The sequence below is a fragment of the Gouania willdenowi genome, unplaced genomic scaffold (genome assembly GCF_900634775.1).
Source record: "Gouania willdenowi unplaced genomic scaffold, fGouWil2.1 scaffold_354_arrow_ctg1, whole genome shotgun sequence".
NCBI lineage: Eukaryota > Metazoa > Chordata > Actinopteri > Blenniiformes > Gobiesocidae > Gouania > Gouania willdenowi.
The window spans coordinates 262532-279134 of record NW_021145116.1 but is presented as its reverse complement, the minus strand read 5'-3'; the positions used below and the strand labels follow the sequence as shown (position 1 = coordinate 279134).

General features: G+C 37.9%; 1 protein-coding gene across 3 annotated transcripts in view; it reads left to right on the top strand.

The window, feature by feature from the left end:
* Positions 1-6442, top strand: part of clstn2a (calsyntenin 2a) — a 188436-nt gene extending 181994 nt beyond the window's left edge. For 2 of the 3 annotated variants that reach the window (XM_028441969.1, XM_028441970.1), the window contains exons 16-18: positions 1810-1930; positions 2901-3091; positions 5431-6442. In XM_028441969.1, coding sequence (XP_028297770.1) covers positions 1810-1930; positions 2901-3091; positions 5431-5640 — 522 coding nt within the window. In that variant the 3' untranslated portion in view covers positions 5641-6442. Of the gene's footprint in view, positions 1-1809; positions 1931-2900; positions 3151-5430 lie in introns of all 3 variants that reach the window. The other variant, XM_028441971.1, reaches the window with a different exon arrangement.
* Positions 6443-16603: the final 10161 nt, after the last annotated feature.

Sequence of the window (16603 nt, the reverse complement as noted above, 5' to 3'; positions counted from 1 at the left end):
AATTACTGAGCCTGAAATAAATAAGCCTATAAACATAAAGTTCCTCTTGTGTTAGCTTACTGTTAGCATCTCTAACGCTAACGGGTCAGTTTTGACCAATATCTTAAATCAGCTGTAAAAATAAAATGTAAATGTATCATTTATCATCTAATATGTTTCTCATATCTTAGTCACCTTGTTAGGCTTCCTAATAGGGATGTAACGATTCACTCAACTCCCGATACGATTCGATTCACAATACTGGGTTCACGATACGATTCTCTCACGATTTATTTTACAAAATGGGACTGTATATAAATGACTGAAAAATATTCCTTTATTTTTTTTGGGAAAATACTATATTATTTTTCATTGTCAAAAGAATCCCTTGATAAACAATTCAAAACAATGCAATTTAACTAAAAATAAATCTTGAATGAAATAAATAAAAAAATAATACAAATGAAGAAGCCTATTCATTTAAATTCTGGTTCTATAGTAAACAATACAAAACTGCATAATAGTTATTTTTCTTTTAAAAGTGCAACTGAAAATGTATTTTGTGCCTTAACAATTGGACTTTAAAAAAAAAAAAAAACAGTCTGCACTGTATTTGCGTCAGATATTTGTTTGAACCAGCAGAGGGCGCTGGTAACCCAGTGGTCGGTTGGGATGCAGCTAAGTGCAGTGAAGAAGAGATGCTATGCTAGCAGACAGAGCTAATAGAAAAACGTGACTTTTACAGATATTCACGTAATATTACAGATATTTTTGGTGCTATAGGGGTAAGGAATAATTTATGAACATGTTTAAGAGTAGAAGATGGCCAGAAAGAAAGTATTAGCAGATTTCGCCCGCCGCCATGACTTCTGTGTAGCGCCCTCTGCTGGTTAAAAAAAGTACTGCGATTCAATTTTCACAGCATCGATGTGAACCTTTATACCTATGAATCGATTTTTAACTGCCTTGCGATTAATCGTTACATCCCTACTTCCTAATCAATGAATATATTGGATTTAATGTTTTTTTGTGTCTGTATATCCCTCGATTTATATATATATATTTTTTTAAATGTTAAAATGATCCTCGAGAGAAGCGACAGGTCAACTTGATATGAAACATATTTAAATAATGACGTATGTGTGAGCCATAAAACAATTACAAAGCCACGGGCGACCGTGGCTCAGGTGGTAGTGGGTCGTCTTCTGATCGAGAGGTTGGGGGTTCGATCCCATTACCTGACTATGTGTCCCTGTGCAAGACACTGAACCCTAAGTTGCTCCCAGTGGTCGACTAGTGCCTTACATGTCAGTCCTGTCCCACTGGTGTGTGAATGTGAGAGTGATTGGGTGAATGAGCTGATATGTAAAGCTTTGAGACTGTTTCCGTGGTGATAAAGCTCTATATAAATCATGTCCATTTAATCCATTTACCAATGTCAATTATCTGAACTCACAAGTTAATTATGATTACTACGAACAGCAACAGGTTTTTTTTTACAATGTATCTACATCATAATTGTAACTAATGATCAATTACGTGATTACAATTATAATTGACCCCCACATTAGACGTGAAACAACAAAGGAACGTTAAAGGAAGGTTCGTCTTCCTGCAGAGAAATGTCACAGGATGATTTACAAAACCACCTTCAATAGAAACAATTATTCTTTGTCTAAACTTTAGAAATATCACTTTTATCTTGAAAAAACTGTAATGAAACACAGCTATTGTATGTTATATTATTCTATTTGAAAGGTGTGTTTCTACTGTAATTGTGTGTTTTTAATGTTTTCTCAGTTTTATAATTGTCTTGTTTTGTTTCTGCAGCTCAGCGTTCTCCATCGATCAGTTCTCGTAGAACACGTCAACCACATGGTCGCCCAGCCTCAGCTCATGAGACCCGTCCATCACCCACTCATGATCCACACCCTCAACTCACACACGACAGGTCTGCCCCAAACGTGCCTGAATATATATTATACCTACTGGAATGTATTGTTTATTATACCTAAATACAAGTGTATTTATTCACAGTACTGTACACACACGTTTTATAGTCGGGGGTTTTCTGCTCCATCTTTCTCCTGTTTTGGGAAACTTTGGGCTGAAAATCAATAAAACCCCCAAATTTAGGTCTGATTTTTAATGATAGTAAATGCCAGGGTTGGGGTCAATTATAATTGATAATTATTTACAATTATGACATAATCATCATGAGTGTAATTGAAAAACATATTTATGTTGTAATCATAATTAAATTGTAACGAGTTCAGATAATTGACTTTGTAATTGGCATAGAAATTATATAAATATTGTCAATTACAATTGAATTAAATGCAAAACTGGGGAACCATGTTACAGTTCTAAATATTACACATACGTAGATAATAATAATTAAAATATGTTTCATATCAAGTTTTTCCACTACCCATTTAAAATAAACACAAAAAGGCTCAGACAGCCACACAATAAATATTAATACCAATATATTAATTGATTAGGAAGCCTAACAAGGTAATCAATAGATAAGAAACTATATATGATATATATTATATATATATATATATATATGATATATATTATTTATGAGTCAATTTCACAGCTGATTTACTGACCCGTTAGCATTAGAGATGCTAACAGAAAGCTAACACAAGAGGAAGGTTACGATTAATGAGGTTATTATCTCAGTCTCAGTAATTGTAATTAAACTTTAGTAATTGCGAATGTTTAAAGGGTGAAATAATAATTGTAAATTTAGTTGTAATTGAAAAAAAAAAAAAAAAAGCCAGTCATTGTAATCATAATTGAGTTGTAACTGAATATGGATAGATTGTAATTTAAAATGTAATTGAGCCCAACCCTGGTAAATGCTATGTAAAACCATAAACAGGTGTGATACCTTGGCTCCTCTTTTTAAGGCGCCGCCCCCCCAACAGCCACAGTAATTATCGTGGTGTGCATCGCCGCCCTGGTGGTGATTGTGGTGATCGGCGTCTACAGGATTCACAGCACGCAACAGAACGGTTCTAAAGAAGACGAGGAGGACACCAAAGATCCAGAGCTGGACTGGGACACGTCTGCACTGAACATCACCATCAACCCCATGGAGGTTCATCATTCTCACACGTTCACAATAGTTTGAGAGAAACCATCAAAGGATCCTCCACTGTTTGTATAAATGTGACCTAAAACCTATTAGTAGATCTATCTGTAACAAAACACATTATTCTGCCTATATTTGTTTTAAATAACTTTACTACTACTTTACAGTTTTAAAGCCTGTGCGCTGCCATATTGAAATGACATCATTGGTGACGCCAACCATCCCTTTTAGTTTATTGAGTTCTATAGGAAGTCAAGCATTCAGGATCATTTAGCAGCTTCTTCAGTCAAAATAACAACTTGTGCTGCTTTGGGTTGATCTAAAAATCAATAAAAGTTAAAAAAGTTGATGTAAACCTCGTTTACTGAAATTTGATAAACAAAATCCTTGAGCCGAAAAAATCTGTGACCACAGGGGGCGACAGTTCCATCTCTGCTGTTTCATAGACGTCATGAAGAAGATCTGGACTTAAAGCATTAAACCAAACCTTCAACCATTAGTCGTCTGTATTTACATGCACGGAGCTCTTCTTCTGTTCTTCATGGCGTCGACCATTTCAACATGGCGGCACAGCGGTTAGATTTTAACAGCAGCTCGTTAGCCTGATACCATGTCCTATGTATGTCATTTATTTTTATAAGCATATACAACAGCAGAATGTACACTTGGAATACACACAGCTTACTTTACATATGTTAAAATAGCAACAATTAATAGTTTTAGTTTTGGAGCAGCTGTTTTGTGCTTTATTTGCACATATTTTATGGTTGTTTTATAGCAGTTTATGTAAAGCAGAGTTGATCAAAATGTATTAGTTGTTTATGTTCTATGTTGTTGCTAGTTTTTTACTAAAGCAGTATGCTAACATTCTAAGGCTAAACTGTTTTTATGATGCTGAAGCCACTTTAATTTTTGATCTCTGATTCTGAATAATATTCAGGTTGTTTTGTGTTTTATTTATTTCACAATTCCTTGAAACATTTTCACTTTCTGCTGATCTCAGGTAAATAAACTGGTATAGAAAGAATACTTAGTGTTTGAGTCAGATTAATGTTTATAAAGATTAATACTGAGCAGAGTTTAGTTCTGTTAATGTAAATAATTATAAACTGTAGGGTTGGATACAATATAATTTAATTTATCAGAGGCTTTTATCTAATGTAATGTAAATACAGGAGCAGTAGTGGTAGGAGGGATTCAAACCACTGACCCTATGATTATGAAGCCAGCTTCTTTAAAGCTGATATCTGGAGTTTCTGATAAATCTATATTTATATATCATTCTTTTGAAATTCATAAAAATCTCTAACTAGTCTTTAACTATGATCTATTGCCGGTGGTCAGGTGGTAGAGGGTCGACTTCTGATTGAGAGGTTGGGGGTTCGATCCCAGTAACTGACTATGTGTCGAAGTGTCCTTGGGCAAGACACTGAACCCTAAGTTGCTCCCAGTGGTCGACTAGCGCCTTGCATGTCAGTCCTGTCCCACTGGTGTGTGAATGTGAGAGTGATTGGGTGAATGAGCTGATATGTAAAGCGCTTTGGGACTGTTTCAGTGGTGATAAAGCTCTATATAAATCATGTCCATTTACATTAATGTATATAAGCCCCTCCTTCCTCCTATAGACCCCTATACACATGGCAACGATCACTGAGTGCTCCCAGCCAATAGGCTTCCACTTCCTGTTTTTGAGACTGTCAATCAAAGTGAATGATGAACTGTGTACAGAAACAAGGCTGCGTGTCACAACATCAAACATGTAAATATGATTATGGCTCTAACCTGATCTATAGACATATTAATGTGAACTGATGCAACCTTGTTATGTTCCACGATGCATGTGCAGAAAAGTAGAGGCGTGGCTTCTGGTAAATTGGCAGAGGCAGTGGGAGGAAGTGGAGCTGTTTAGGGCGGGGCATCAAGACGTTTCTCAGAAACTCTGGATATCAGCTTTAACCTCTATTCCTCCACCACACAGTTGATCAACAGTGGATTATTATATTATTACAGCACATGAAGCTGTACGGACACTAATGACCCAAAATAATAATACATTATTTAATTCTAAGAAACTTAAAAGTTACTTTTTACAGTAACACATTAGTTTTTGGTGGAAGTAATTAAAATATTAACAGAGAATGAAATAACTAGTAACGGTAACTAGTTACGTTTTTTCAGTAAGTAGCACAACACTGCTCGCGACCCTAAATGGGGTACTGACCACATCAAAAGAATGTGTTTTGTTATGCTTAGATCTAATAACTACATTTCAATGATTTCAGGAAGATCCCTTTAACATCAGGAGTAACATCTGGATTTGTGCTTTTTTTCTTCTTCTTCTTTAGAACGTTCAAGAGTCCCAGATGCTGGGAGAACGAGTAAAAGTGGAGGAACGTGAAGAGGTCGATGATGAAGAGCAAGTGGGAGGAGCCATGAGTGCAGAGTCAGATAACAGTGATGAAGAGGAGGAAAGTGATGAAGGGAGACAAGAAGAGGCAACAGGAAGGATGCAGAGGGGACAACATGAGTGGGACAAGTCCTCCATGACACACTGAACACACACACACACACTAATGTCTGTAAAGAAGCACAGCCATCCACCATTGCATGAGAAATCATCTAAACATCTCAAAACTGATTAATTTCACCTTCTTTGCATTGACCTCAAAGTAAGAACGTGGTTTTAAAAGTAGGCATTCATCCTGAATCGACTCGTTTAAAACTCAAAAATAACCCAAACAGTAAGGCTGTGTTGGAAATGGCATACTCCATACTATATACTACACACTCAATGAGTATATACTGTCTACTATATCCTATAAGTATAATTAGGATGATTAAAATGTTGATTGAGTATACTTCCAAGCAGGACCGGCTTTAGGTCATTCAGTGCTCTAGGCAAGTGTGTACACATTACTATTTATTTTAAACATCAAGACAAAACTAGGGATGCACCGAATATTTGGCCACTGAATATATTCGGCCAAATATTGCAAAAAAAGCAACATTCCGCCTTTGGTTTAGTGAGTTAAAAGCAAGGCCGAATATGAAGCAATCAAACAACGTGCAGTGATTTTGAGTCAGAAAAGTGTGTGTGCAGGAGCACAGCAGCAGCAGCTCCTCCTCCTTTCCACACACAAACACATCCAGAATCTCTCCTCACCACTCTCCGTCACTGCGTAAAAGTTGTAAACCGTCCAATTCCACAATAGAGTCCATTGTTAGCGCTGTTAGCGTTGTTAGCGCTGTGAGCCATGAATCCGTAAACATCCCCATCGTTTCCTCCTTACACTACACTGCGTCTCACTGCATAGACTGGTGTAGCATTAGCATGAAGTGCTAACAGCTGATGTGTGTAAACAATGGGTCCAAGCAGTGACTCCCAACACAATCAGCAGCAGAAAAAGTAGTGCAGTTTGTATTTACATATATGGTAATAAAGTATAATAAATATTATATATTAAACAGCAGTGTTTGTTTTAGCTGTTAGATAGTTGGAGAGGGAGGAGCTAACATTGTAGGAGGCGTGTTAGGTGACGTCACCTGCCAACGTGGGTAAAATCCAACTGTCCCGTTTAAAGCTGACTTTATATAAAATATGTAATAACAAGAGAGGAAACATAACTTTTTACACTTTGTTCCTCTGAATGAGACTAAATGATGTTTATCACTGTAGATAAACCATTAGAAAGTCATTTATTTATCATACCTCACCTTTAATACACTTTAGTTTTCTTTGGAATGTATGTTTAGTTTTATTTGAAGGGTTAATATAAATGATAAACTATGTTGTGCTTTTTATGAAAAGCAAAGGCTACTGGAATATTTAAAAAAAATGTCAAAATATTCAATAAACATTTACTTTCTTTAAAAAACACATCTTAAACGTATTCTAGGCTATTTATACACTATTAAAAAAAATTGTCAAAAACTTATCAACCGCATTTGATATTGGAGGATATACAGTAGGAGCGGTAAGCGGAAAGGAAAGAGTCTGGCTGTGTTTGTGTGTGGAAAGGAGGAGCTGCTGCTACTCTGGTTCTGCAGCAACGCACACACTTTTCGGACTCAAAATCACTGCACGTTATTTGAGTCATTGCGTCACACGCTACTATTCGGCCTTGCTTTTAACTCACTAAACCGAAGGACGAATGTGGCTTTTTTTGCAATATTCGGCCGAATATATTTGCCCACTGAATATATTCGGTGCATCCCTTCCTACAGGTATAGTGCAAATGTCCTGAGGGTAAAACAACAACAATGGTGCAAAATCAAAAAGCAATGCAAAGCAGTGCAATCAAAAGTTAAAATAAAATATAAAAGTTTCAGTGCATGGACATTTCTACTTTCCTGTTTGGTTTTACTAGTCAGTAACAACAAAAAGACAACTAGGTTGCCTATTGGCAAGGCCGGCCCTGGTTTTCCCAAGATGCATCTGGAACCTCCCGTGTTAAAAACCTTGTTCACACTGAGGCTAAATATCTCTGTTGATTCTCCACCTTTGCTTTGAAAGTTCTGAAAACATTTGAAGTGATAAAGTGACCAAGTAGAATATCAACATGTGCTCATTTGATCCATAAAAATCACATAGACATATTTCATTCACACATTTTCAGAGACTCTCCATTGGTCTACTGACTATACTTCCTGTTCACTTCAAAATAAGAGCCATATTTACAAAATAGTTAAAAAAAGACTAATCGAAGACAAGAAGAGATGCTTTTATTTTGTAAAGCTCCCAGGAAGATTTTACGTCCCGCTCACAATGCATTATGGGGTGGTTGAGTATGACGAGTGTGCTCACCGTGCATACTACATCCTGGTATTTCTTGTTAGTATGATATTTCAAACACAGCCATAGTCTAACAGAGCTGTTCCATTTTTTCATTTTCATTTCCACTCCATCATTGTTGGTCCTTTAAATCCTCAGCCATAGATATTTGGATATTTCTGGATACGGTTGGCCTTCGTTTTTACAGGAGATATTTCCAAACACAACATGGGTTACATTAAAATCAGATTTTAAGTCCAATTACAGATTGTTTTGAAAAGCACCTGGTGTGTAATGATGAGGCAAAGCTTTGTGTGTTTCTCTGAATGCGTCATCAACAACTTCTTTTCTTCCTGATTTACAGCTCTGGGTTCCTAAATGACTGGAGCTCAGTAGCTGAGAGCTTGATTGTAAACTAGATTTTTAACCTGTTTGTTTGCATCTTTCTGTGAAACCATATTTAATCCATACTGTGGCCTGATGTAGCCTTAGCTTAGCTTAGGGATGTAGTCCACTGAGATGTGGCCCCGTGCTGCTTGTTCGTTCAGTCATTGTCTCTAATAAAGGGAGCCCTCTATGCAAATATGGGCTTAGTGTAAAAAGGCGGTGACAGAGACATGAGAGGAAGTGCAGAGATTGAAGAGGAATCTCTGTTTCATGAAACTATTACGAAAATAACTTAGTGTAGTTTTTTGTGCATGGGAACACGATTTCCCCATATTTTTGGTGCTTACCCTAACCCTAAACATAACCCTAAACATAACCCAAACCCTAAACATAACCCTAAACATAACCCAAACCCTAAACATAACCCAAACCTAGGGCTGGGCGATATGGCCTTTTATAAATACCGCGATATTTTTAGGCCATGTCACGATACACGATACATATCTCGATATTTTGCATTACCTTTGAATTAACACTTTGATGCACAAAATCACACCAGTATGATGATTCTATATGTCTACATTAAAACATTCTTGATCATACTGCATTAATATATGCCAATTTTAAACTTTCATGCAAAAAAGGGGATATCACAACTAAGTCAAAGTTGACATAACTGTATTTATTAAACAGTGAGTGGCTCAAACATAAAATTGTCAACAGAAAGTGCACGTTCTGTGCAAAATTGTCACAGAGACATTTCAAAACAAGACATTAGTGCAGGATGCAACTCACATGGCATTTCAAAACACAAAATTAAAGTGCACTTTTTGTACATAATGCCACTACAATAAAGTCCGCGAGTTTAACGGTATGGTCATTTTCAACACCGCACAGACTACAAGCTGCGATATATCGAGTATATTCGATATATCGCCCAGCCCTACCCAAACCCTAAACATAACCCAAACCCTAAACATAACCCAAACCCTAAACCAAACCCTAACCCTAAACCAAACCCTAACCCAAACCCTAACCATAACCATAACCATAACCCAAACCCTAAACCAAACCCTAACCCTAAACCAAACCATAACCCAAACCCTAAACATAACCCCAAACATAACCCAAACCCTAAACATAACCCAAACCCTAAACATAACCCAAACCCTAAACATAACCCCAAACATAACCCAAACCCTAAACATAACCCAAACCCTAAACATAACCCAAACCCTAAACATAACCCAAACCATAACCCAAACCCTAACCATAACCCTAACCCTAACCATAACCCAAACCCTAAACATAACCCTAAACATAACCCAAACCCTAAACATAACCCTAAACATAACCCAAACCCTAAACATAACCCAAACCCTAAACCAAACCCTAACCATAACCCAAACCCTAACCATAACCCAAACCCTAAACATAACCCAAACCCTAAACATAACCCAAACCCTAAACATAACCCAAACCCTAAACATAACCCAAACCCTAAACATAACCCAAACCCTAAACATAACCCAAACCATAACCCTAACCCTAACCATAACCCTAACCATAACCCAAACCCTAACCATAACCCAAACCCTAAACATAACCCAAACCCTAAACATAACCCTAACCCTAAACATAACCCTAACCCTAAACATAACCCTAACCCTGAATGAGTTGTTCTAACAATTTGTAATTGCACGAAATAACTCAAAACAAGAGTTTGAAAGTCGTGTCCCACAGCACGAAACGAACGCTAAAATCATGTTGTCATGCACAAGAATCTAAATATTCCTTCTTTTTGTGACAGTGTCACGTTTCTCTGTGAGATTGTGTTGAATTTTTACGTCATGAGGCTGAAGGCTAACAGGGGAGGGGTTTAAAAACTGCTGCGTCAGAGGCTAGCAAACAAACTGCTGCACATTGTCACAAAACTAATCAGTCTGAATATTCAATTATTTAAATTGACCAAAATGGTGGTATATTAATGTGTTATTGTCTGTTGGTTTGGATTTAAAAAGTCCAGCCAGATTGTTTTAGATTTATATGTTCAGGTTTAAGTTATTCAGACAACTGTTCCTCAGAGGAGTCTGCTGATCGCTTTGATGTTTCCTTTCGGAATTCCAGAATTATAATCATATAATTTGCGTAATTATTCCACAAATTTTTATGCGAAAATCTAGGAAACTTCAAAGGAAACATCAAAGCCATCAGCAAATGCCTCTGATGAAGACTGGCAGTTGTCAGTCGAAACATGTTAGGAGATCAAAGTGGATTTCCTGAGAAATTAATAAATGAAACCTCAACATATATGAATTTAAAAACCTTATCATACATCACATCTTATGAAACACTTCAGTATTATTGCAAAAATTGTGCTTAAATATTTTGTAGAATGAGACGAGATTGATTACAACGTAAAACTGTGAGTACAACAAACCCATCGTCATTCATCATCTTCAGAGATTAAACAAATGCACTAATGGAAGCAAAATGGAGCGACTGCTTCCCTGTTTAGATCTGGTCTAAGTAAAGTCAGGCATACACTGTGTGATTTTTGGATTATTTTGAGCTGATTTTCGACTCGAGTCTATTTTGTGGGATCGTGCGAGTCTTAGCTAAATCGTGTGTAGTACACATGGTGTAGTACACATGGTGTAGTACACATGGCGTCACGAGAAGTGACTAACTCCTCACAACCAGCTCCTGATCAACAATTGTAGGTCGCAAGGAAATCAAACATGTTATAAATCCAGTTGCTCCTCGTGAGGGTATCTCACAGATGAAGCAGTGCCACGGACCGGCTTACCGTAAACGCACGAACACCATAGGACCACTGTAAAATTGACAGACTGAACTGTCCACGTCTGTCCATCCAGCTTCTGGTCCATCACATCACCATCTTTTCTTTGTTAAAACTGTGTTTACTGCGATGTGCGAGTCTCTCTCCACTTCCAGGTTTTTCTTCTTCATCTGTTTTAATGGCAACGCTTCAGAGTTCTTCTTCTTCTAATTTGTACGTTGCATTTCCAAAAACAAGACCCTGACGTGTCATGTATGAACGTACAGTGTGAGCAGTCAGATCATGTCAGAGTGTTGGTCCGTACAGTGTGAGAACATTCGGACTCTGAGTCGTACAGTTTGAGCTGGAGCTGAGAACGAGTTAAAAAAATCACACAGTGTATTCCAGCCTTAAGGGTCTTCAGTCTGCCTGCCTGTCCCCTCTGCCGGCCATTGAACACTCGTGGTTGTGATGTCATCCTTGTGAAACAACTGCCTTGTTCGTCTCCCTTTTGTCATATTATGCTTCTGAGATCATATAGAGAAAAAAATAAAGAGATTGTTTTACATATGAAAACCAACCCTGTACAAAATGTTCTAGATGGTTATTTTATAAATGGGTTTCCTTTTCTTTTTGTAAAAAAAATGTTTGGGATTTCTCTTTTTCTGTATATTGACCAATAAAGATTTGTTTTAGACTCTAAACAACCATATTCTAGTAATTGTGTTTGTACTTCACAGTTTCAAACTAATCTCTCAACTTCTCTCAGCCATGGTACAACTTATGGGTTTAGATAAGTATTTAAAGTCTAAGTACGTTTTTTTTCTACTGAATACATATGACCAGGTAAGAAATAACGTAGTTTATTGATCCTAGTCCCACTTTTCATATTTTAGTCTAAATATTTTAATTTAGCGTTTTTAGCTCCTCCTATAAAAGACTGGAGGAGGACTGTGATATAGTACACACTCCAGTACACTAGGTGGTGATAGCACCTATTCAAGTTGGTTACAACAAACCAATAACCAAGAAAGGAATGGCTGTGTTTGAAATGTTCCACTAATGTACTATATCACGTACGTTAGCATGAGTAGTACGTTAGCATGAGGAATACGTTAGCATGAGTAGAAAGGTAAGATGAGTAGTACGTTAGCATGAGTAGTAGGTTAGCATGAGAAATACTTTAGCACGAGTGGTACGTTAGCACGAGTAGAAAGGTAAGATGAGTGGTACGTTAGCATGAGTGGTACGTTAGCATGAGTGGTACTTTAACATGAGTGGTACTTTAGCATGAGTGGTACGTTAGCATGAGTGGTACGTTAGCATGAGTAGAAAGGTAAGATGAGTAGTACGTTAGCATGAGTAGAATGTTAGCATGAGTAGTAGGGATGTAACGATTAATTGTAAGGCAGTTAAAAATCGATTCATAGGTATCATGGTTCACATTGATGCTCTGAAAATTGAATCGCAGTAATTTTTTTAAACAGCAGAGGGCGCTATTTATCCTTCTCGTCTTAAAGTGTGGCAGCGGGCGGAATCTGCTACTACTTTCTTTCTGGCCGCCTTCTACTCTTAAACATGTTCATAAATGATTCCTTACCCCTTTAGCACTGAAAAAATATCTAATATTACGTGAATATCTGTAAAAGTTAAGTTTTTCTATTAGCTCTGTCTGCTAGCATAGCATCTCTTCTTCACTGCAATAATATCTGCATGCCAACCGACCATTGGGTTACCAGCGCCCTCTGCTGGTTCAAACAAATATCTGACATAAATACAGTGAAATGACTGCTTTTTTTTTTTTAAGTCCAATTGTTAAGGCACAAAATAAATTTTCAGTTGCACTTTTAAAAAGAAAAGGAATGTTTTGCATTGTTTACTATAAAACCATAATTTAAATTAATAGGCTTCTTCTTCATTTGTATTATTCCTTTATTTATTTCATTCAAGATTTTTTTTTTAGTTAAATTGCATTGTTTTGAATAGTTTATCAAGAGATTCTTTTGACAATTAAACATAAAAGGAAAATTGTACAGTATTTTCTAGTTTTTTCTCCAAAAAATAAAGGAATATTTGTCTACAGTCCCATTTTGTAAAATAAATCATGAGAGAATCGTATCGTGAACCCAGTATCGTGAATCGAATCGTATCAGGAGTTGATTGAATTGTTACATCCCTAATGAGTAGTACGTTAGCATGAGTAGTATGTTAGCATGAGTAGTACGTTAGCATGACATTTCAAACACAGCCCTCAGTGAGCATTGATTGACAGCTTCATGTGGAACTGTGCAGTGTTGTGGGGGAGGGGCTGCTGTGACTGGGCGTGTCTTAAATACTAACCCTGTCCCCCTAGTTAAGCTCAGTAAAAACCTGTGTACGAACACTTTAAAAACGTTCGTGAACCAACATTCATCATCACTAATGCTAATATCTTGTCGACCATTTTTTTCATTTTAAATGTTAAGTTTTCTTCTTTTTTTTTTTTTTTAAATTGTTGAAACGTGCACGATAACCTTTGGTAACTTCAAATGCACCACTAATTACTACGTACTATTATTATTATCATTAGTCATGATTAAAAACCCAGCTGTACACAGTGCTATGTGGAAATATTTAGTGAAACGTTTATATGGAATAAATCTTCTCCAGTGTTCTGTAAATACAAAGGGATTTTTATTATATATTTATTTTGTCTCCATCTCCTGATACAGTGCAGTACAGATCCTCTTATTAAAAAAAGGCCTGTGTAGGGAATAAAGATGAAACACGTCACAGTCACAAAGGAAACCATAAAAAGGTTGTTTTTTATGTCTGCTAATCCATTATTTATGTTTCTACATTGGATGCAAACAGACACACGGACGCACTGAGTTACTGATGCAACGTTATGCAACGCTTGCAGTGAACGAGGACGTACAGAAAACTAAATTAAAGCATTGAACTCATCATAAACACACTGAGATACTGGCAGGAGTTCAGGACGTATGATGTACTTTTAAATAACTTTAACTCTTTGGATCTTTGAAACAGAAGCTTGTTCTGTTTGGTAACGCTGATAATCACCAGGTTTTTAAATGATTATTCATTCATTGTTTCTGTTTTGACATACTGTAATTATACATTCTTATATTAAATATCATTATATCCAATAGCCGAGGCGCGGGCAAAGCGTTCTGCAGGCCGCGCGGTCGCAGAGGCAAAAACTCAGGTCTGGGAGGAGTTCGGAGAAGCCATGGAGGAGGACTATCGGTCGGCCTCGAGGAGATTCTGGCAAACTGTTCGGCGCCTCAGGAGGGGGAAGCAGTAGTGCAGGGGGGGGAGCTAATGACCTCAACTGGGGATGTTGTCTCCCCAATCCCACTACAACGTTTTCCGATGAGGAAGCAGAGGCTGGGGACTCAGAGGCGGACTCGCCCATCACCCGGGTTGAAGTCACCGAGGTGGTTGGAAAGCTCCTCGGGGGCAGGGCTCCGGGGGTGGATGAGATTCGTCCTGAGTACCTTAAGTCTCTGGATGTTGTAGGACTGTCTTCGTTGACACGTCTCTGCAACATTGCATGGCAGTTGGGGACAGTGCCTCTGGATTGGCAAACCGGGGTGGTGGTCCCTCTCTTTAAGAAGGGGGATCGGAGGGTGTGCTCCAACTACAGAGGGATCACACTCCTCAGCCTCCCCGGCAAGGTCTACTCCAGGGTGCTGGAGAGGAAGATCCGGCCGATAGTCGAACCTCGGATTCAGGAGGAACTATGCGGTTTTCGTCCCGGTCGCGACACACTGGACCAGCTCTATACCCTTCATCGGGTGCTCGAGGGTTTGTGGGAGTTCGCCCAACCAGTCCACATGTGTTTTGTGGCTCTGGAGAAGGCGTTCAACCATGTCCCTCGTGGTGCCCTGTGGGGGGTGCTCCGGGAGTATGGGTTCCGGGGTCCTTTGCTAAGGGCTGTCCGTTCTTTGTATGACCGCAGCAGGAGTCTGGTTTGCATTGCCGGCAGTAAGTCAGACCTGTTCCCAGTGCATGTTGGTCTCTGCCCGGGCTGCCCTTTGTCACCGGTTCTGTTCATTGTTTTTATGGAAGGGTTAGGGTTAGGCCCAGGACACGCTGGAGGGACTATGTCTCTGAGCTGGCCTGGTGTCGCCTCGGGGTCCCCCCAGAACAGCTGGAGGAGGTGTGCGTGGATCGGGAGGTCTGGGCATCTCTGCTGAGACTGCTGCCTCCGCGACCCGGCCCCGGATAAAAGCGGAAGAAAATGGATGGATGGATGGATATATCCAATAGCCTTATATTAATTAGCCACTAATATATCTTTACATAAAATAGTTCAAAGGGCCTATTTTCTAATAATAATAAATAACACAATGTATCACTAAAGACAGTTTGAGAACAAGTGCAAATATCTACAAAATTAACAAATCAAAAGTCCGCCTTTTCTTTTAAATACAAAACTTAATACACATTATAGGGCTCGAGACTGCGACTAAATTGGTCGCATATGCAACTTATTTTTCAGTGTGTGCGAGTGAATATTTCATCTGGTCACATCTGTGCGAGTGTGAGTGAAAATCCAAAAACAGTACACGATTCCACACCAAAGAGGAGGAGCTCATCAGAACCATCATGGAGGGACCAGAACTGATGGACCAGGACAGATGTTCAGCTGTGGTTCTACCAGAGCAGGGGTCTGCAACCTGTGGTTCTGGGGCCTAATGTGGCCCTTTGACTGTTATACAATGGCTCCCTATAGCTTTAAAAAAACTATTGAAATAAATAGTTATTTTTTACAGAAACTATTAATGATTAATGACAAATAAAATCATGAAATAATTTATTAACCTAAAATAAATCACGTTGTACAATGACTCAGCACATTCCTACAACATCTACAGACCATCAACTTTCCTCCACCTGTGACTAACCTTAAGTTTTAAATCCCTGGTAAGAAACTAAACCAACAAAAACACTATTTCTGGAAGAAAATACAGATTTTAATTGTGTGGGAACAGATTCATTTAACCACAAATGTACAGGTTAAATATGTATGTTTTATGTGTGGCAAGAAATGAGTAATTAGCATGTGTTGATCACATGATCATGTGTTATTATATTCATGTTACTTTTTATAGACTTTCATATACATTAACTATAAAAATCTACTTTATAAATATTGTGTTCATGTAAACTGAGATGTATAAGAATTTGAAGATGTTATTTTATTTATAAAATTATTTATATTATTTTTTAACATATATTATTCCTCAACAGGATAGGTAAAATTCAGGGACACATTTCACTGTAAGGCTACATTATATATGACATTATGTTATCATGTTTAAGTGTGCAGGAGTAGGGGTTAAAGGTCTGAAGGGGTACAGGACTGTGGAAAGTTAGGGAACCACTGGAATACATATATATAAATATATACTTTCATTGATTGCCAGAGGATAAATTCAATTGTTGCAGCAAGTAAAAAACTGAAATAAATAAAATTATAGATAATTGTGCAAAAACATATTTAAAAAAACTGGGGGGCTGGATGTGGGGCTGGGGGTGGAGGGGGCCGCCGCCTGTGCTACTAAGTAGC